Source organism: Heliconius melpomene, chromosome 10 (genome assembly GCF_056956725.1).
Source record: "Heliconius melpomene rosina isolate 202511_hmr_F chromosome 10, ASM5695672v1, whole genome shotgun sequence".
NCBI classification, from domain to species: domain Eukaryota; kingdom Metazoa; phylum Arthropoda; class Insecta; order Lepidoptera; family Nymphalidae; genus Heliconius; species Heliconius melpomene.
The window spans coordinates 5,848,338-5,870,023 of record NC_140398.1 but is presented as its reverse complement, the minus strand read 5'-3'; the positions used below and the strand labels follow the sequence as shown (position 1 = coordinate 5,870,023).

Below are 21,686 nucleotides of genomic sequence, written 5' to 3'. Positions count from 1 at the left end.
AGGCAAGAATATTATGTATGAGAAAGTACTGTAGAAGCTATAATATACAAAAAAAGCGCAACGCTGACTTTAACACAGTTTTTTTTAAAAAAATCAATGAGAGAGGGGCTCCTCAGCGAAGCTAAAAAAAGTTTTTAAAAAAACCCTTAGCGTGACTTGAAGTTATTAAATACTAACGACCTTCATTAATTCGATTATAACGTCTTGGAAAATATTAACTAATATCTAATTAAATAATTAATAAATCAATTCTAAGCATTGAAGTGCATAATATAATTAACCACCTTGAATCTTGACTGTTTGACCTATCTAACAATATTTCTAGTTATTAAAATAATAACTGATAATTTTAAACTATAATACCATAGAGTTTAAAACCAATATGAAACAGAATATTTCAAGACAAACTCAGATAGCACAAGCCAGTATATGTAATGTCACCGTCGTTGCCTAGTTGTATTTATTTGGTTTGAGCTTCTCGCTGTATCCCGTATGTAGTATCAGCTTCACGCTGCTTACCCCTCAGCAGGGTAGGCAGAGGGAACCTAGTGTTAAGACACTCTGTTCCCCACTTTTTGCCGAATTCTGGAGGCATTGCGTGTTAAGTGGTAGAACTAACCGCCGCGCTTTGCCTCGACACCAGAGCAAAGAAATTGAAATATAAACGTAAATAAATATTTCACTTCCTCGAGTGGGGATCGAACCCACAACCGTCGCGTTGCAGTGACACCCTTGTGCCGTTCCTCCACGATGGCCTCAAATATATAGTAGAAGATACCAATTTTTATAATACTCCGTTTTACAATTACAATTAGTGGCAAAACTCAATGTCGTGCTCTGCTTTGTTACCAGACTGTCAAACGTCTGTCACTGCGCTATGACGGCCTCAAGTAATCCTAACTCCAGATTTTTATCTATAAAATATTCTTTTACAGAATTGTTTTTAAGTTAATTTCTTCTTCCAACAGTATAACTGTTCTAGACACTACTATGTCTATGTACTTTAGCTGGGACTCGAACTGACACTTATCTCACCCCACTACTGCTATACAATATTGCAATATAACATCAAAATATTATCAGAACGAAACCAGTCTTCAATAATCACTGGTCTCGAACACATATTATTTAATTTACATAAAATATATAATAAGTATTTTTTTGTTACACATTTAAAATTTCATAGTTAGATTACCTTAAACATTATGATTCTTTTCAATTCAAATACGTTAATTGTGTTAGTGTTTATTTTATTTGGTAAGTTATTTTTTGGACATATAGTATGCATAATTTTTGCAAATTTCGAGGTACGACTGTTAACTGTTTTGAGTTCGATGATAAGGAATCCTTTCTTAGTGCTCCTCCACACTCCCCCAATTGATTCAGTGTCCTAAGAGCAGTTTCAGGTATTCGTTGACTGTCGGTCACTTCGTCCAATAGGTGCATACTAAGTAATGAAATAAGTACTTAGTAATTAGATATTAATTGACATTAAAAAAAAAATTTAAACGTGGCGGTATTTGACCCAGATTTACTGCTATTGCAAATTTAATATGATTACAAAAAAGTACAAATAATATTTTTATGTATTTTTTTGTAATATACTAAATTTGCAATAGCGGTAAAACTAGGTAATCATTAATAGATTATGAGACCAGAAACAAGCGTGTGACTTTAATGTTACAGGTTGTTTATTCGGAGAAATGACGGAAGTGTATTAGCACTAGATTCTATTTCTTCTCGGGGGAATGATTATATAAGTAATTTAAATGGTTTTCATTCCTTTGCTTTGGTGGCGTTCAGTTCCAACACTAAACATGAACATAGAGCGGAGAGTTCCCTCATTAAAATACTTCTACTTCCCACTTTTCGCTGTTCTTGAGACATTGCCTGTTGAGTGGCGAAACTCATTACCACGTTACCACAGCGAGGAAATGTAAATATTAATATTCACGTCACCGAATGGGAATTAAACCCACAACCGTCACGTTTGTATTGATAAATTGTTAAAAGTAAATGTATAGATCTGCTTAATAATGTTTCAATTAATTTATGACAATAATAAAATTTGTATGACATATTAAGATAACTAAGTGAACACTTAGTTGTCAGTACATCATTAACTGACTACTATAAAAAATGTCGATCGCAATCAATAATTAATATTACTTATGAAGCATACATTGTTTGGGGCTTATAAAACTACTGATAATTTCTGCAATTTCACATCAGGAGGCATAATTATTTATTATGCGTAAATAAAGCAATTAAAAAATAAATAAGCCGACTTCCAAGGCCTGTTAATTAATTAGCTATCTGTTATATATTCAAATTCATATTTAAAAAATACAAAATCGATTTTGATGAAACTTAGATTGTTCCCTAATTTGAAATATTCCTGAGTTAAATAAAAAAGAATCATTTCGAAGTGACTGTGTTTCCCACATATTTGGGGACAAATGCCTCCAGAATTCGGCCGAAAGTGGGGAACACAATGTCTCAACACTATATTCCCTCTGCGTACCCTGCTGTGTGTGGATACAGCGTGAAGCTGAAAATATGCACACGTACGTCACCTAAAGATATCATTGTACTCAAATATTATCCAATTCCTACATGGGTATGATGAGATATTATAGGAATCTATATTAGGAATTTGGCATGTGCCAAAGCGATAATCTTCTAGTAGAAATATGGCTTAGATTTCTTCTTCATAATGCAAATGTACCTATATAAACTAATAGCCACCGCCAACATCGTTTTCATTTCTACATAAGTTATATAAAACATGTTTTTTTTTAATTGAAAATCTCAACCCCATGCTTTGTCTTGTTACTAGAGCCAGACGAAAATTATTCATGTCCCCGAGCGGAAATCAAACCCACAACCATCGCGTTTACAGACCCACGCTGCCCCCCTGTGCCACCACGGCCGCTAAAGTGAAACACATTCGTCTGCTTTATTACGTCCGCGTCAGTACCGCACTTAAATTATTTGCAAGTGTGACCTTCAAAGACTCGAAATATTAATTTATATACAAGAACATAATTTCAAAATATTTAATTATTTAAATATATATACACTTTAATGTCTATAACTTTAATAAAGATTTGGGTCATGTGTTATATCGACTACACAGTGAAGTTTATAATGCAATCAAACACAAAAATAAATGTATTTTTTAACAAAATAACGGGACAAGCGCGAATCGGGCTCGTCCACCGAGGGTTCCGTACAAAAATTGGATGGAGGTCCCGAGCTTTTTCTGACATTAAGGCTTAGCTTAGCCAGAGCCCTTTCATCTGATACCTCACTTGAAACGGCTAACAAAATCATCGACGTAAATGTTCCCAAAACAAATGTATTAATTTCATTTAGGTACCTAAATGTTCTCTAAACAAATGTATTAATTTAATTTCATTTACAGGTTACAATATAGCGTATTCACTACCTCTAATTACGCTACACTGCAACAATGTCAGAAATGTAAAGATAACACGCGACAACTGAACTTTGACAAATGTTAATTATTCATATATTTATTTACCGGCGTAATCGATATAAACCTTAATTTGTTTTTGTTTCACTTGTTGCTTAATCTTATTACATTGCAATTTTTACGTCGATTTATTTATATTATTTATTCGTTCGCATATATGTATGTACTAGCGGCCCGCCCGCGGCTTCGCCTGCGTGAACTGCGTTATTATTAATTTCTGTCTCCATGAGTACCTACGTCCTATAAGTGACGTCCATGCAAAATTTTAGACTCCTAGCATTTGAAGTAACGAAGTTTCATACAAACTTTCAACCCCAATAACAACCCCTTAGAAGTCTAATATTACGAATTCCTGTCTTAGCGAGCACCTACGTCCTATAAGTAACTCTAATGCAAAATTTGAGATTCCTAGCACATGTAGATTTTGAGATTTCATGATGAGTGAGTGAGTGACCTTTCGATTTTATATATATAGATAAAGCGTCCACGACGGTCTTGGTAATTAGTAATTAGTGTGTAATAGTGTGCTTATATGTATAAAAATTTTTTAGTTATTATTGGTAAAAATATTTAAAACAACTTCAATTAAAAAAAATATATTTAAATGATCAATTTTGGAACGAAGTTCCTTACGGCAGGCTTGGAAGGGATAGGGATTTCGCTGCGTGACCGAACTGAAAAAAATGTGATAGTAAAACTGTAAGAAAAATGCGTGGAATAAAACCGTTAAATGAGACGTGCGCAGGCGCGACAGTCGCATACACAGACGAGTAATGTATAATACCTTTCTCTTTCTCCCTCTTTCTTTTTTTAGTTGATAATTTGAATTACGATGATTTTTTTATTTTAAGTAATTTATTATTTCCTAAAATACTGAATTTCCTAAATACTTTCTTGTAGGTACTTAAATAAAAACTAATAAGCAAAATTTAAGAGAAAAATCAAGAAAATCTACATAAAATTGAGCACGACTTTTTTTGCAATTTGTGTCGATTCTACATTAGCCGAAGGAACTTCGTTCCTACCTGGTGTCCCACGACACCACATTAGATATTGTTTATAACTTTTTTGCTCAGTAGCTTTAATTTAAAAAATATATATTTAAGTACTTCCTCAATAAAATACGTCAGAGATTTCTTTATTTAATCAGTATTACACAATTGTAACAAAGTTAAAACATGATGATTTTTTAAAGTATTTGTTTTTTTTTATAATTCTGCTGACTTTTTTTTTGGCCCGGTTCCGCAAATCAACACGTAATACCCCGAAACGGAAAATGGGGAATGCAGTGTCTTAACACTCGGTTCTCTCTTCCTACTATATGAGCAAATAGCAGGCAACAGCTTTTTTGATAGCAGTCAAAAAATTTTAGATACTTTCTTACATAATATGTCTGAATTGTTATTCGGTCATATGAGATCTAGCGGTACCCCGCTCTCTGCGTACCTCATTCTTTCACAGTCATCAACATTTTTAGATATACCCTCCGGAGGATCCTCATTCTTTTTACGTGACCTTCCTCCAATATACCGTGTTCTCGAAGGTCAACTGAATTCTCTTCCTGCCTATCTTATCACTTACTCTTGCTTCATAAATCTTTTAATAATGATATGTAATTATTTTTTCAGGAAATGAAGTATTATCACAAAAAGATTCTTGTTCTAAAACAAATACTGGATCAAAGCAACATTTGCCTTTAAAATCAGAGAATGGAAACAGAATGTCTCATATAGATCTTCTTATGAATAACCTTAAACATGAACATTGGGAGCCTGATGAAAACGTGTGCTATGGAAAAATACTAAATATTATGACCAATGTTAAAAATTCCACATTATGGGCGACATGGAGTGAGTATTTTGACGATATCTAAATATAGATTGAAGATCACTAAACGACATGAATTATTTTCATTTTGTCGCTCTGGTAACAAGACAAATCAACGTTGAGGTTTAACACTCATCTCACAATTCTCGAAAATTTGTCTGCTTTACTATGAAGAGAAAGATATAAAAATAAAATATCAGTAATATATGTGTAGCTTTCAATAAATTTATTTAATAAATATTTGAATATATAAATAACATTTGTGTTTTCTGCTCTTTTATAACAAAGTTAAATGTCTAAAATTAACAATATATCATTATCATTTTCAGTATGGGATTCAATGCAAAGCTCAACAGGATTGTTTTTCGGGTCAAGATACAACTTGGGCCACTACGACCAATGTATGAAGGCGCCGTGGCTGAAGACTCATCCAGAATATCGAACCCAATACTGTCTTGCTGATTTTAAGTTTTTTAAGGAAGAATTAAAGAAAATATCTATTGACCCTCATAGTTCTGCAGACGTATACACTAAGGTCAGTTTAAAAATTTATAATACCGGTAATCAGCAATACGCTGTATCCCGCAAGCAGCAGGGTAGGTAGGATAATACCGGTAATTTATTACCAGTATATATTTTTAATTTTTATAAATATGTAGGTCCGATAGTAAAGTTTTAACATCGTTTATGTCAAATAGCCTCAAGCAACGTTTTCTACTTCTTAAATATTACGTAATTTTTAACATGACATACTTAACTAGTACTTTTTAAACAAAACATGGCCCAATTATTTTGTTTTGAATTACATTAAACAAAAATACTAGAAATTTTAACTCTAAATCTCTATATCCAATAAAAAAAGGATAAAAATATATTCAATACATAAATACTTTTGGTCTTAGTTTGCGTGGAACTCAGTTAGTCTCATTTAATAGCCCAATAGGAAGTTCATCTAAACTCAATTCCATAGCCAAATTTTAGTTTTTAATATTTTGCTATTGTCCCTTTACGCTCCATTATCCATATACCATCTCTGAGGAATTAAGTATCTGTGGTTAGTAATAGATGGAACCCGGGAGCAAAACGTTTTTGAATTCTCTAAGTCTACATATCGAATATACATCCCGCGCAAGCCTTTCAAAAGACTGGGATGGGTGGGTTTCTGGGAACTCGAGAATTTTTAAAGAGAATCATAATAATAATAAATGTTTGTCTGTATATACCTTCACTCATACTCTATTATTAATTAATTATTAATATTTATCACAGCTATTTAATTTCTAATTTCCAGTCAATTACTACACATGGGGTGACATTCAACGAAATGACGCTAGGTGTGTGCGTGCCATCTGAATGCGAGACGAAATCAATTCAGAAATTCGTCAAAGTCCTCTTTGAAGACGGGCATCTTGGAACCTTACCGGAAGTGGACATAAGCGTCGACCACTGCCAGCTCGCCGGCACTTCCGTTGAATATACCACGAAGTACTATATTGTTATGTAAGTTAAGGAAATTATAGTATTACTAGCAGTAGCAATAGCGGCACAACGTATGACTGTAAAAGCGACGGTTGTGGATTCGATTCCCAATTGGGGAATAAATTATTTTCATTTCCTAACTCTGGTAGCCAGATAAGATACGGCTATGAGTTGCAGCACTGAACACTTAATGTCTCGAAAATTGGGCGGGAAGTGGGAGATGGAATGTCTTAGCACAAGGGTCACTCTGCTTGTACTGCTTTATAATCAATGCAGCTTGAATGAAAAAGATATTCAGGATTGATGAAAAAATATATATATTTTTTTTATATATCTGAGTTTTGATTCAAAATAATAATCCATGTTGCCCAGAACTACTCTACTCCAGAATAATTACAGTCAAAATAAATGAAAAAAAAAAATACAAAGTAATACGTCTACCTATGTATTCTCAAATATAATTGGATAGATTAAGAGTACCTATAGTAATTAGTTACAATATATGTTTTTCAGGACATTTCTGTTAGCAATAATTGTAACTATCATTGTATGCAATATTTTAAAACATGAGACGTCTAGTAATTCAAACTCCATCGGTAAGTAAAATCAAATATACAGGGTGGAAGAGGCAGCGCTTCTTTAACTGAAACTACATATAAGTTAAAATAATTCAAACCCAGATTTAAAAAAAATAATCAAGGTACCTCAACAGTTTAGACGTAGGATTTTTTTTTAATTTCACGATTTTTATCCATACCTGTATTTCGTGTCACGCAACATACGTGTGCGACGTTGCCGCTTTGACAGGTAAGTGTGTGCGTGCCTATGTTATACTTTACAAATGGCGTTTTATTTGAAAACGATAATTTTATTATTTATTTTGTTTGAAAAAATAACTTTTTCATTTTTGGGAATTATTTTTTTTTCTAATTATATTAGGCTTTTATAGAGTAGTTAAAACTGTGGTTTCATTTAAAGTGGCGCTGACAATTCCACACTGTATATCTTGTTATACTAATAAAAATACATAAAAATATAAAAACTTTAAAAAAATACATAAAAACTAATAAAAAACATAGATGTAAAAATGAAAGCCAAGTTCAATATAAAAAACATGTTCGTTGTAAGTTGTTGTGTTTTTGTTCATGTCGTCCATTTTTGACTAATGATTGCACTATACAAGAAATATGTTCAAAGCTACATAAAAGTTTAATACGGATTTCCTTTTTTTCCAGGTGGGAGACGTTTAGAAGCAGTACATTTATATACAAATATGACATATTTAACGAAGATTGATGAAAACGATATAAAAACAATGCATGGTATCCGAGCCCTAACTTCTATGTTAATAGTGTTCTTGCATATATTGTTTGTCACACTTTGGATCATACCTGAAAATAGTTTACAGATTGATATAGTAAGTAGAGTTCTTTAACTAACTTGGCAGTTGTTTACATTATTGTAAATAAGTTGCTCTGGTAACGAATCAAAGTGCGGAGTTGAGTTCTGCTACTCAACACGCAATGCCTCGAAATCAGCGAAAAATGGGGAACGTTTATCTTAATGGGAACGAGGTGTTTTGAAACTAAGTTCTTTTTTAAATTACGTTATAATCATAGAAAGAAAAATTATTCTTTTTTTTTCTTACAGGATATAGATAAATATGGATTTTCAAATTTGTATCATTCCGAGGTATTAGTGGATACATTCCTCATGATGTCCGGATTATTACTCATGAGAAGAATAATGAAGATCAAAAACTTTAACCCACTCGTGATACTTGCTAAGCGATATTTAAGGTTATTCTTTTATATACAGTACGATCGGTGATTTTAGTAAGCAATGCGGCCGACGAATCGTGGCCCTGTTGCGTAATTTAATACACATTTGACTTAATGTAATATGGAGAAACCTTTCTCGTTAAATGGACTATTTAGCGTGTTTAGAAAAGGAACTATTTTAGAGTTAGTATAGGTTACAAGCCAAAAAAATATAAAATACCTAAATCTTATCTGAATATGTAATAATATTGGGATTTAAAATCATGTATGAGTTGGTTCAAATAATATAGAATACTAGAGGTCAAGTCTAGACCCAATATCTCTATAATGCGAGGAAAAATCAGAACGGGGACTTAACACTGGAATCTATTTAGCTGTCACGATATATAAGATAAAATGTAAAGCATAAAAAATATACCTAATCCTAATGTAATTTTCATTACAGACTTCTTTGGATAACAGGATTATTCTTATTATTTGCATCAAATGTTTTAATTTACGTTGGCTCAGGGCCACTGTTTACAAAACTATCTAAAGCAGAAAAATCAGCTTGTGACAAAAACTGGTGGGCCAACTTACTGATGGTGGGCAATTATATAGACACTACTAATATGGTAAATACATATTTGTTATTATACTAGCATCTACCTGCGAATTCACCCACTTTTATATTCTTATATGAATGTCAATGATCTTTAAAAAGTAAATGAAATAAGGAGCCGTTAATTTTTTAATTTTAAAATTTTGATTTAGTTTTTTTATTTAAAAATATTTTATTGTTATTTATGTATACGTCAACAAGTAATTATTAAATATCTTGATTTGGTAAAACAAAGCATGGCGTTAAGCAACACAAAATTTCTCAAAAAAAATATGGATCATAAAACAGAGTGTTTCAACACTAACTTCATTCTCCTTACCTCACTCTACACAAAATTATGATGAATAAATCGATGAATCTAATATAATAATGAATCTAAACAAAATTATGTAAATTCTTCATTTATATACAGGGTGTCCCAGGAGTCAACGATAAAACGAAAACAGGTGATAGACCAAGTCGTGACAGTTATGAGAAAAATATAAAAAAAAATCTGTGTCATGTATTTTTCATATTATATTGATTTAAAAAAATATCGGAAAAACCAACACCCTGTGATGATTTTTCAAGTCCTAAGACTACAAATATTACTCTTTTTTCATTTTTTTTTCTGTAATGTAATCATGAGTAACCCTTCTATGAATTACAGTTTAAGATTGAAACACACCTGCATCGGTTTTCAATAAAATGCCGTTTTTTTGCCAAACATTTAATTCAAAATATTTTGTACACCCAACTTTAACCGACTGTACTATAAAAAAAATGTACTACACTGTTTTTGCAAGTAACTTTAAAAGTTGGCGCATTTAATCTGGATTCCGAAATGGTACGATACTTGCTGGATTACTTCTTTGTTGAAGAGAGAAAAATCGAAATACACGATAATCGGGATGACGTTCAACGTTTTTGTATCTTCCTTCCTTCCTTTCCTTTCGTTTTTGTATCTTTCCGACTTAGGGGACTGGCCCAGGACTTATAAGGATAGTGCTCGAGTCCGGGCTCTAGCAGGCCATATACTCGGTCTTTGACACATTGCCAATATGCATTTCATTCATGGAGAATGGTTATGTAAAGCTAATGCTGCAGTTAGAATGTATCGGAAAAGATACCAAAACGTTGAACGTCATCCCGATTATCGTGTATTTCGATTTTTCTCTCTTCAACAAAGAAGTAATCCAGCAAGTATCGTACCATTTCGGAATCCAGATTAAATGCGCCAACTTTTAAAGTTACTTGCAAAAACAGGGTAGTACATTTTTTTTATAGTACAGTCGGTTAAAGTTGGGTGTACAAAATATTTTGAATTTAATGTTTGGCAAAAACACGGCATTTTATTGAAAACCAATGCAGGTGTGTTTCAATCTTAAACTGTAATTCATAGAAGGGTTACTCATGATTACATTACAGAAAAAAAAATGAAAAAAGGGTAATATTTGTAGTCTTAGGACTTGAAAAATCATCACAGGGTGTTGGTTTTTCCGATATTTTTTTAAATCAATATAATATGAAAAATACATGACACAGATTTTTTTTTATATTTTTCTCATAACTGTCACGACTTGGTCTATCACCTGTTTTCGTTTTATCGTTGACTCCTGGGACACCCTGTATATTTATATTAATTCTTTATTTCAGTGCTACCCCGTTTTATGGACTATACCATGTGATTTTCATTTGACTATAGTGAGTGCAATACTATATTGGATTTATACAAAAAATAAACGCATGGGAATATTACTTTTCAGTATGACATTTTTATTAGCTACTATTTTGCCTGGAGTTTATGCTTATCAACACCGACTGCCACCTGCACCATTATTTAATATAAAGTAAGTTACAAAAATAATCATTTAATTTTTTCTAAGCCTAAAATTAAATTAGCAGGTTAAAATTATAAATAGTTCAAAATATAAATATTTTTAACTTTATAATTCCATATAATTCTTATTGAAAAGAAATTGGATCTTGAAACCTATTGCATTATTCTAGCCGACAAGTCCAGTTGGTAATAATTTGTACAATTTAAGAAAGCGCTAAACAAAAGTTACATTCAAAAAGAGTCGATTTCGATTTGTTGATTGATATTTTGACTACTATGTGCTGCTGATTGCTGTTTTGACTATACTGCAGTATTAAACACGATTTCGGGCCAGTCGTGGCGCAGGGGTACAAAGTGTGACTGTAAAACCGACTGGTTGTGGGTTCGATCCCCACTCGAGGAGATGAACTATTTATTTTAATTTATATTTCCTTTTCTTCGCTCTGGTGTAGAGGCAAAGCGCGGCGTTGAGTTCTGCCACTCAACACGCTATGCCTCCAGAATTTAGCAGAAGGTGAACCCTAACATTTTTTTATGGAATGAAATCTTATTGGAAATTGTTTTATTAATAACTATTGAACTTGGCTTATTAACAACTAATTTGTTTTGTAAACTTGTACTTATTTTAATTTTAGGAATATCAGAGAGTATCGCAAGACTTTATTCGCAAATCCTACTTACATGTGGAGTCATTTTAGAGCCGGTCCGTACTTTGTAGGTATTATAGCGGGATACATTCTATCTGTATATAAACCTGTGAATCACAGGAATATTATACCTAAGGTAAACCTTATTAAGTTATATAAAGTGTAATTTTTAAACAGTACGGTCAGTTTTGGGTTTGATTCCCACTTGGGAGAAAGATTTATATTAATTTCCTCGCTCTGGTAACAAAACGTGTTGAGTGTTGAGCTCCGCTACTCAACACGACATTTTTCAGAAATTGGGTAGTATGTGGGGACCACAGTGTCTTATCACTAGGTTCCCTCTGTCTAGTCTGTCAAATGTGGAGTACAGAATGAAGCAAAAAGGAATTTACTTTTCAGGTGGTTTATCATTTTTGACTTTCAGTTTATTTGAAGATTTTCAGAGATTAAAGGAAATCAATATCATCATGTTATGTCTTTGGACTTTTGGATTTCATTGACCTAATTCAATATCTTTTAATGTTTTCCAGCTCTGGTCAGTCGTAGGGTTCTATACAGCTGTATTTATAGCCACAAAGGTGACAACTATGGGGAGTGCTTTCCACGACGAGGACAAGCCCTATAATGCTTTAGAAACAGCTATTTTCATTTCATTCAATAGAAGTGTGTGGGGGGCTGCCATCGCTGCTATTATAATGATATGCGAGTACGGTACAGTGCGTGAGTATATTTAAAGATATTTTTGTTTAAGAATATCTTAAATATTATCTTAAATATTTATGACCTTGAGAGTATTTATCATTTAAATGACTGAAAAAATGTTTTAGATTTAGAATATTTACAGTTACATTACATCATTAAATGAAATTACCTTGCATGTATAGGCTTAATGATTTTTTTTTTTCGTGTATTGTATTGTGGATAGTTGTGTTTAAGCTAAACTAATAAAATTTTCTGAGATTATTTTAAACAAATAAAATATTTTAAGACTATTTCTAAAAAATTATCACCAGTATGTTTCCCGCTACAGCCCCTGTAAGATTTAAATGGAGCTTTATTAAAAATATATTTTTATTTCGTTATTTCCAAAATATTATTGAGCTATATTGAGGAATAAAATCACGGGCACTGACGCAACAGTCGGGCTGTACTTGCCGATTTTCTTGAAGACTCCGATGTTTCCAAAAAAATGACAAATTCCAAAATATCTGTTGAACCACTGAAAATGACTGAACTTACATGCGGGTGAAATGGATAGGCACTGAAGTCCCATAGACACCCATAGACGTGGATCAAGTTACTCCTGTACATACAAATATATGTTACTATCGGCTCACCCGCGGCTTCGCCTGCTTTAACTACGTGATTATTCATTTAATAAACAGAATTGTATATGTTATTATTGTTCTATTACAGCGTTAATGAACACATTTTTCACATGGAACGCTTTCGTGCCAATCAGCAAATTATCTTATGGTGTTTATCTCTTGCACACCTTTGTCTTCACGTTCGCCATTTCTACTATCAGAACGCCATTAACGTATAGCTTCTATATGTCGGTAAGTTTTCCTAATAGTCCTACATCCATTTATATATGTATTAACGACTACCTGGTGTTTTTAGGAGGGTTGTGGGTTCGATTCCCTCTCGAGAAAATTAAATATTTAATATTTTCTACGTACAGTGGGTTACATCGATTAACGTGATGTAATATAGCCTAAAGCATTGCTTGATAAATGGTCTATCCAACACAAAAATGTTACTTAATTTAAACTAGTAATTCCTTTATTTTAGGTTAATATTTTAGCTTTATTTAGCTTTATATAATTTTGAAATAAAATTTTAAATTTTCAGTTACTATGGAGTTTCGGTGTCCTCGTGATGTCTAATATATTTAGTTTATTGCTATACATATTCTTAGAAGCACCCATGGGTAAAATATTAAATATTTTCATAAGCCACAAGTAAGTATTTTGTTTCATATTTTTTATTTTTACAAAAAATACAATCTAATTTATAATGTACCAGTCTTATTTGTCAAAGTAAAGCGGCGTTAAACGCGCGTAGAGGAGTACCTAGTAATTAGAAAGTTAAGAAGAAATTAATCTATATATATAAAAGGACTTGTCCTCACTGATTGAGGTAAGACGAAGACGAAGAATTTAGATTTTTAAAAATATTTAATTAAATACGTGTTTCATCGTTTTCTAGAATTCTCTCTTTAAGGATGCAAATAAGGGGTTGCAAGTTTCTATGGAAAAATCTTTAAATGGCCACCGATTTTTATAAAAAATTTGAAACTTAGACTCTTAAAAGTATTTAATTGAATACATGTTTCATGGTTTTCTAGAATTATCCCCCTAAGGGTGCAAATAAGGGGTTGAAAGTTTGTATGGAAATAAATCATTAAATCGCCACCGATTATTATAAAATTTGTAATTGACACTCTTAAAAATATTTCATTGAACACGTGTTTCATTGTTTATTACAATTCACTCCTAGGGTCCAAATAAGCAGGCGAAGCCGCGCGCGCCCACTGGTTAGGTATAAAACTCTGTCTGTATTTAAACTATAGAAGCTTCTAGTAATATTAAAGTTAAAATATAAGTTAAACCCTAGAAACTGCAGAAGAGTACATAAAACGATGTACATAAAGAGTATTTTTTTTAGCTTCCCGCTGTATGCCACACTTACCAGGGTTGGCAGAGGGAATCTTGGAACCTAATGTTATGACGCTCTGTCATTAAGACACTTCAATTCCCCACTTTCTGTCGCATTCTTGAGACATTGCGTGGTGAGCGGCGAAACTCGATAAAATGAAATATTTAATATTTCATTCCACCGAGTAGGAATTGAACCCACAACCGCCGCGCTTACAATTCTCGATAAATATATAATATTAATTATTCATATCATTTCCAGAGACAGTTCCAGTGCACAAAAAAGGAAGGACTCGAGTACTAAAAATGGCTTCAGACAAGAAGAAACAGCAAGCGAAAAGAAGATATTATGAATATTGTTGTATATTTTCTACTTTAAATTTTAATAGAAAATGTTTGTCCATTTTGAAATTGTACAATTTATTTAGTATTTCTTTAACTTTTATTTCTTTTATAATTGACTTATAGCTAACTAGTTGTAGTTGATGACACTTGTAATGCTGCTTCAATTTACTACCCATTCTGTGCTAGCACATGCTGCACAGCAGTCGACGAGGGTGGTCGCCCTGAAGTTAGCTGTAGATGGCTATGCAGATTGGATTTTTGGATTTAATGTTGATATTTTTTTTTACTAGTAAACAATGTGCAAAAGTTCAGAAAGCCTAAATTTATAGTCGCCACGACACATCGACCGTACTGTAATTTTCTTAGGGCCTTAGGTATTTAGGTTACTGAAATCAATACAGCCTATATTTATGAACAAAAAAATCATCTTAATGAGTAAATTATTATTAAATAAAAAAATATATTTTGTTATATAAAAGTTTTATTATAACACTTATAAATAATTAACAATATTTACAACACAGACACGCAACAACAACAATTAACAATATTAGCAAACACAACAACAAATAACAACAAAAACGATAAATTATAACTTCCAACGGCGGGAGGATAAAAAATATAAGCAAAATTATCTATATTGTATAGATTTATAAAGAAATTTCTTATTAAATTGAAAGAAATAATTCATAGTAACCGAGAAATTTTGGGCGAAATAATTGCAAATTAAATCTTATGAGATCCCTTTTTAGTGTGAATAATGGTTTCGTAAACTGGAACTTTAAAAGGCACTGGTTTCTCCACGGGTACGATGATGTGCTTGATCACTTCAAAAGGCACTTCCTTGATCCTAGGAACATGGACTACTTTCTCCACCGGGTAGGGAACAGACTTCTCAACTGGTATAGATACTTCCTTAATAATTGGGATGACTACCGCTTTTGGGACAGGAACTTGGATAGGAACGGGATGAGGTACAGGTATAAGTACAGGCTGGTGAACTTTAAATTCAACATTTTTGGGGACGGGGACAACAATTTCTTTATAATGTTTGATGGGTTCGGGATTTTCTTCCTCTATGTGTTGGTGTACGGGATATGAATGGGATTTTAAGTCGTGTCCTCCGAAACTGTGGCCGAAATCCCCATGATCTGATGATTCACCGCCGCTGAAGTCGTAACCACCGGAGTACTCGCTTGGTTGTAACTGCAATAATAAGTTTTTTTAAGAGATGTTATTTGAGTATATGAAAAATAAACATCTTCATCAATATACATCGATATCGATTCTGTATAAAAAATTTTTTTTTTTAGTATTTCATTATCGTCCTAGCGTTTACATTAAATAGACCAGTTTTAATTTCAATATAAATATTTGCTCGTATATTTTAAACTTACTAGGCAAAACTACTCATCCTACTATAAAAAACTATCATATTAAAAAATCTATAAAAAAGAAAAAAATTCTAATTTATCTTCCATTATATTGATTCCATTAAGAACGCCTTACGTAAGAAAACGGAAAGAAATCTTATCGCTAGTTCAAAAGTAAAATAAAAAGAAATCATTAGACCAACAGTGTTCAGCGTGAAGTTAAATTTAACTTTTTTATTCTACAACAGGTTAAAAAAGCGTAAGTTCCGCATAACGGTTAGTTGGAGGCACTAAATATTTAACTTGTTCTTTTTTATTGGAACAGTTATATTTGAAACGTGTTATATCATCAGTAGAGAAAGGTTTTTAGTTCACTGGGTCTTATTGTGTCTAATGAATGGGTTACGCGTTACGTGAAAAAGTAAAGGTTATTGGTTATTGAAAAATATAGGAGATATATGTATATAGATTGTGAGTGAATTTGAAGTATCAATTTGTATGTTATAAATTATTTATTAAAACTATTTGCAATGACACATATATATGTATGTGTATTTCTAATTTTGAAATGTGTGAATCGTTTTTGATGGTAAAAAAAACTCTAATTGAGTAATTTATTATGAATTTACTTAATTAAGTTGGAACTTTTACAAGTATCATAATTTTTTACATATCTGTCTAACGAAGCAGTTCCACGGCTTTTCCCGTTAAGCAGGATAGGCAAAGGGAACTTAGTGTTAAAACACTCCGTCCACCACGGAACGCCTAATTTTCAAGATTTCGCGTGTTAAGTGACGGAACTCAACGCTGCGCTTTATATTGTTACCAGATTACTACTAAGTTTTTAGACACTTATTATAACCTACGTAGGTAAAATAACATAATATAATTTAATAAAACCATATCATTTACCAAACTAAAAAATATTCTATATTAGTCTATTGTGTGACAAGAATTCAAAATTATAAATATATAATTTTATAATAGACGACTCTACGACTGTACGACTGTATGTACGTCATAGCCAAATCAATACAATACTACAACAAAAAGAAATTATACTTTCAATACACCTTTCATTCTCGACGTTAAACAAAGTCTGTTTCTTTTCAGAAGTAATAGATTGGAGCGTTTGGTTATTTTTAAGACAACATTTTTACTTTATGTTTTACTTCAGGTAATAGATAATGAGAATTTCGAATTATAGAAAATGAAAATTTTTGCGAACCGTAAATGTAATTAAAGTTCGATTCTATAGAGTAATTATTAAATAAATATATTTTTAAACTTCACACTGTATCAGAGGGAACCTGGGAACCTAGTGTTTAGACACTCCGCGCCTATTTTCAGACACTTCCTTATTTTCAGGTGAATTCTTGAGGAATTGCGTGCTAAATGGTAGAACTCAACTTTGCCTTGTTACCAGAGCGAAGAACAATATTTTTCAACAATATTTTATATTAAAAACATATACAGTGTACCTACACGAAGGCATTAACCAATTTCCTTCTTAAAAATAAAAATAACTTTGGTATGTAAAGCACCTGTAGCTCATAATAACATAATTTTACAGCTTCGCCCGCCGCAACCCACTTTATGAGGCACGTTTTCATTTCGCTAAAATATCAGTATTTTTCAGTTACGTATCGTAATGTGATTTCTATGTAGAAATAGCGTCTTTACGGTTGAACGTTTTACCATTCACCGGTTTTATTAATATTTAAGAAAATCAGATATATATTCAAACTCAAATTCAAAATATTAAAATTTAACTACATTAATAAAAAAAAACGCAATAATAAACCTTAGACTTGACTACCGGCTTTACCTAGAGATTTCATTAATTTTTACATAGAAAGACAGCTTAATCGAGACTTGGCTGGTTTTTTACAGGAATCTTTTTAGTGAGATACTTTATTTCTTAGAACATTTGCTATGTCCCTCTAAATCAAGTCCCATTGTCGTATTGTATTAGGTTTCACGTAATTCATTTAGTTCGATACCAAATTATAGGCTATTACTGGGTAAGCTATTCTGTCATTTTGTATCGATTCTTTAGTTAATTTTACTTTAGTATATCTACCTATAAATCATAATTATCTATAGTTGTTATTTTAATTGATGATGTTTTTTTTATTCACAAAATTTTTCTTTAGTTTCACATTACATGTCGCATATAGCAGGGTATGCATAGGGAACCTAATATTCCCCACGCTACATCCAATTTTTGAGACGTTGCCTGTTGAGTGAAGATGAGTTGATGGAGATGGTATTTAAGCCTGAGACGTACTGTGCGATTAGAAAATTAGGCGGCAGGTACAGATCAATATAGTTCTCCAGAATTCTCTCCATGATAAAAGCAGTAGAGAACGGCCAGAGGAGACGTCTCTACGCAAAGGCATAAAAAGTCAAGTATTTTACTAGCCCTAAACTGGTACAAATCTAGCAAGATAAAGCTAAATTTACTTAATATTGTTTAACAAAGGAACCTTTACTAATTTTATATCCACATTCTATTCATTAATATAGAGTCAATTAAGCAACTTTAATCGACATTTGTGTTAAAAGCTTTAGAAATTTAAAAGCTATTAACTTTGTAATAATTGTTAGATTCGATATTAATAATGGACCACTCATATTATTTGTACATTTTTAATTAATAATAGTAGGTAGCATTTTATTTGTTTTGCTTAAATTAAAATTATATTTATCTTCTATTTTATTACGTTGTTTTAGCTTTTATCGCGCTTACAGTCTGACCCTGCCCGACTGCATCACGACTGTCTCATTGCATTTTTAACTAAATATATAAAACAAAATTTAGCTACTATAGTTAATACAGAGAAAACAAATATATATTTTTTAATTCTAAAATATTTACCTGTTGATCATATTGTTGTAAATACTGTTGTAAGTTATTGTCGTATGGCATCCATTGATGTTGTTGTTGTTGTAATTCATGTTGTGGATGAGCCAGTGATGACATCACTACAGCTGCCAACACCTATAATTAAAGTCAAAGTCAAATAATTTTATTCAGAAAAAAAAAATCAACTTTACGCTGTATCCCTCCCTATACAGCACGGTACGCAGGGGAATCCCTAACCTACCTATTTTTTTAAGTATATCGATGTAAGCAAAAAGATTATTTAGACATTTTGATTGCGTCCAACAATTTAAAAAAAATATTTAAAAAAATTAAAAATCTCACACCAAATGAACGATGTTATTTCAATTAAATTCTATATAACGTCAAGGTGTTCCTATTTTATTTAAAACTTTAACTATCCCTATATAAATAGAAACATTAAGAAAACAAAGGAAACTTAGCACCGAATCTTTAATAATCTAATCTAAAATAATAAATAATAAACAAATATAATACACATAATAATAATAATAATAAAGTGGGTAATTTTCTAAAGCTTTTCACAGTTCGCCGGATATCCGGCGCGCGTCGTACCGGCGAGGTCAGCGGAAATGCGAGATTAAACACAACACTGATTTGCAGTACGGTTGCCGAGTTGTGGCCGCCCTGAACTTAAGTTTACTGAACTTTTGCGTATTGGTCACTCGGGAAGAAAATAATTAACAGTAATCAAAATTTTATAATCAAATTCGTCAATCATCTACAGCTAACTTCAGTGTGGCCACAACACGTCGACCGTACTATACTAACTCCTGTCGACAGACACTGTACCTACATGTCCATGTTGTGTTATACAGCATGTACATACATGTTTGCTAAAATGTTTTTGTATTCTACTACTTTGCATGCGGCTTTACCTGGTCTAATGGTATCAACTAAGGCCCTTATTTATAAACCGCACTCAAGTCAAACAATTATTTTTAGCAATATTATTTTTTTATTTATAAGCCGATTGAAACAAAACTATTTGTACATTAAAAACTAAATTTTCAACCAATTCAATAAAACAATTATTTACCTACACCAATTTTTTCGACCAAAATTCTATAAATTAATATACATTTTTAACGTATAAACAATTTAAATTAAATAAACACTATATGTTAAAACTGTGAATATATAATTAAATATGTTGAAGCTTGCCAAAATACAACTAGGGAACGCTGCAATGAAATCAGTGAAGGCGTTTCTGAGATTAGCGTGAACCAACGCACAGACAAACAGACATACAGACAGAAGAATGTTATAGATCATTGGTTTTGGTTATTAAATGCCACCAATATTTTTGTTCTGATGTATGTTCCATCTTCAGACCGATCCTTTACGATTTTATTATAAGAATAGATTTTAGTAAAAAAAAACAGATAATTTTAATAAATATTTACAATTGTGCCACTATAGTGACTATCAACAAAAAAATACAGACAATAAAAAAAAATCAATATTTCAATATTTTTTTTATGGGAATCGAACCCACACACTGACTGCACTTCTATAGTAAACACTACACTAAAACTAACTAACTAACTGTATCACTCACACAAATCCTTAGAGAACACATTTCTGATTGGTTCAGAATTGAAAGACTGATAGCAATGCAACGTCGGCCGCTCTTTTATAGTCGGTGACAGGTTTTAGTTTTTTTACCTTTTTTTATTATATACTACCATCGCTTGAGCTGTATATTCCTTTTTTGTGTGGGATATGGAAATTGGTTTTGTTTAATTATATATTAATTTGTAAAATTTATTATTTTTAATACTATTTTGTAATATTTGTTTAGATTAAAAAGAAAATTGTATTTTCTTTTTTTATTTAAACACAAAATTCAGTTTCATGCTGTATTCCGCACTTAGCAGGGTAGGCAGAGGGAACCTGGTGTTAAGACAGTTTCTTCTCCACTTTGCTTCCCGCTTTGCCTCGCATTGCCTCCAGAATTCGGCGGAAAGTGGAGAACAGAATCGTCTTAATGAGAACGGTTTGCCCTAAAGCTAGGTTTCCAAGTTCCCTGTGCAAGGAATACAACGTAAAACTGAAAAAAATAATAACATATCATCCTCATATTACACCTCTAAAGGAGAAAAATGAAGAGTCAAAATTCTCCGCTTTTCTTTCAATAAATTCTATAGGATATGATGAAAAAATGTCAATAAAGATATTTATTACCTAGACACTTAGAAAGAGGATATTACATCATCGATACTACTTAGTACCTTATAATATTGTATTATAGATAATATGTACGCTAAGCAATAGCGTATGTTAATGATCAATGTATCGGAAGTTATTAGAACTAATATAACTATAGCTTTAGCTTTGAGGACGTTTGTTTGTAAACATATACCCGAATAGGAATCAAACCCACAACAGTCGAGTGAAAATGAAATGAGTTCATTATTGTCGGTCGGCAAGGAAAATAAAGTATGTCATTAATTACATTTATTTTTTGGTCTGATAAAACAAACCGCGGCGTTTAGTTTCGCCACTCAACACACAATGTCTCGAAAATTGGCCGTTTTTTTTCAATTATGAGGTTAATGCTGTTAGCCCTATTAGCTATTACAGCGACACCAGGAGGGGGAAGGGAAGAGGGTACTCTGTCCCTGAGGGGTACTATGTGACTGCCTGTGAAGAAGACATCCTCCTAAGCAGCCTTGTAGTATTACAGATGGTATTAATATAATTATTTATATTTAAAAAAATGGTCTTTAATAACTGTATCGAAG

At 32.1% G+C, this 21,686-nt stretch overlaps 2 protein-coding genes across 2 annotated transcripts; one reads left to right on the top strand and one right to left on the bottom strand.

Annotated features, from left to right (window-relative positions):
• The first annotated feature begins 1,096 nt into the window (after positions 1 to 1,096).
• On the top strand, positions 1,097 to 14,724 carry LOC146535307 (nose resistant to fluoxetine protein 6-like). Its single transcript, XM_085190810.1, has 14 exons — positions 1,097 to 1,257; positions 5,128 to 5,349; positions 5,656 to 5,861; positions 6,618 to 6,826; positions 7,319 to 7,401; positions 8,041 to 8,222; positions 8,456 to 8,604; positions 9,032 to 9,200; positions 10,823 to 11,016; positions 11,642 to 11,789; positions 12,184 to 12,373; positions 13,070 to 13,212; positions 13,508 to 13,617; positions 14,576 to 14,724. The coding sequence occupies exons 1-14, from the start codon at positions 1,206 to 1,208 to the stop codon at positions 14,664 to 14,666; spliced, it is 2,148 nt and encodes a 715-aa protein (XP_085046936.1). The 5' UTR covers positions 1,097 to 1,205; the 3' UTR covers positions 14,667 to 14,724.
• Positions 14,725 to 15,185: 461 nt separating this feature from the next.
• Positions 15,186 to 20,571, bottom strand: LOC146535306 (uncharacterized). Its single transcript, XM_085190825.1, has 3 exons — positions 20,501 to 20,571; positions 18,913 to 19,035; positions 15,186 to 15,864 (listed from the first exon to the last, which is right to left on the bottom strand). The coding sequence occupies exons 1-3, from the start codon at positions 20,519 to 20,521 to the stop codon at positions 15,385 to 15,387; spliced, it is 624 nt and encodes a 207-aa protein (XP_085046951.1). The 5' UTR covers positions 20,522 to 20,571; the 3' UTR covers positions 15,186 to 15,384.
• Between the last annotated feature and the right edge of the window lie 1,115 nt (positions 20,572 to 21,686).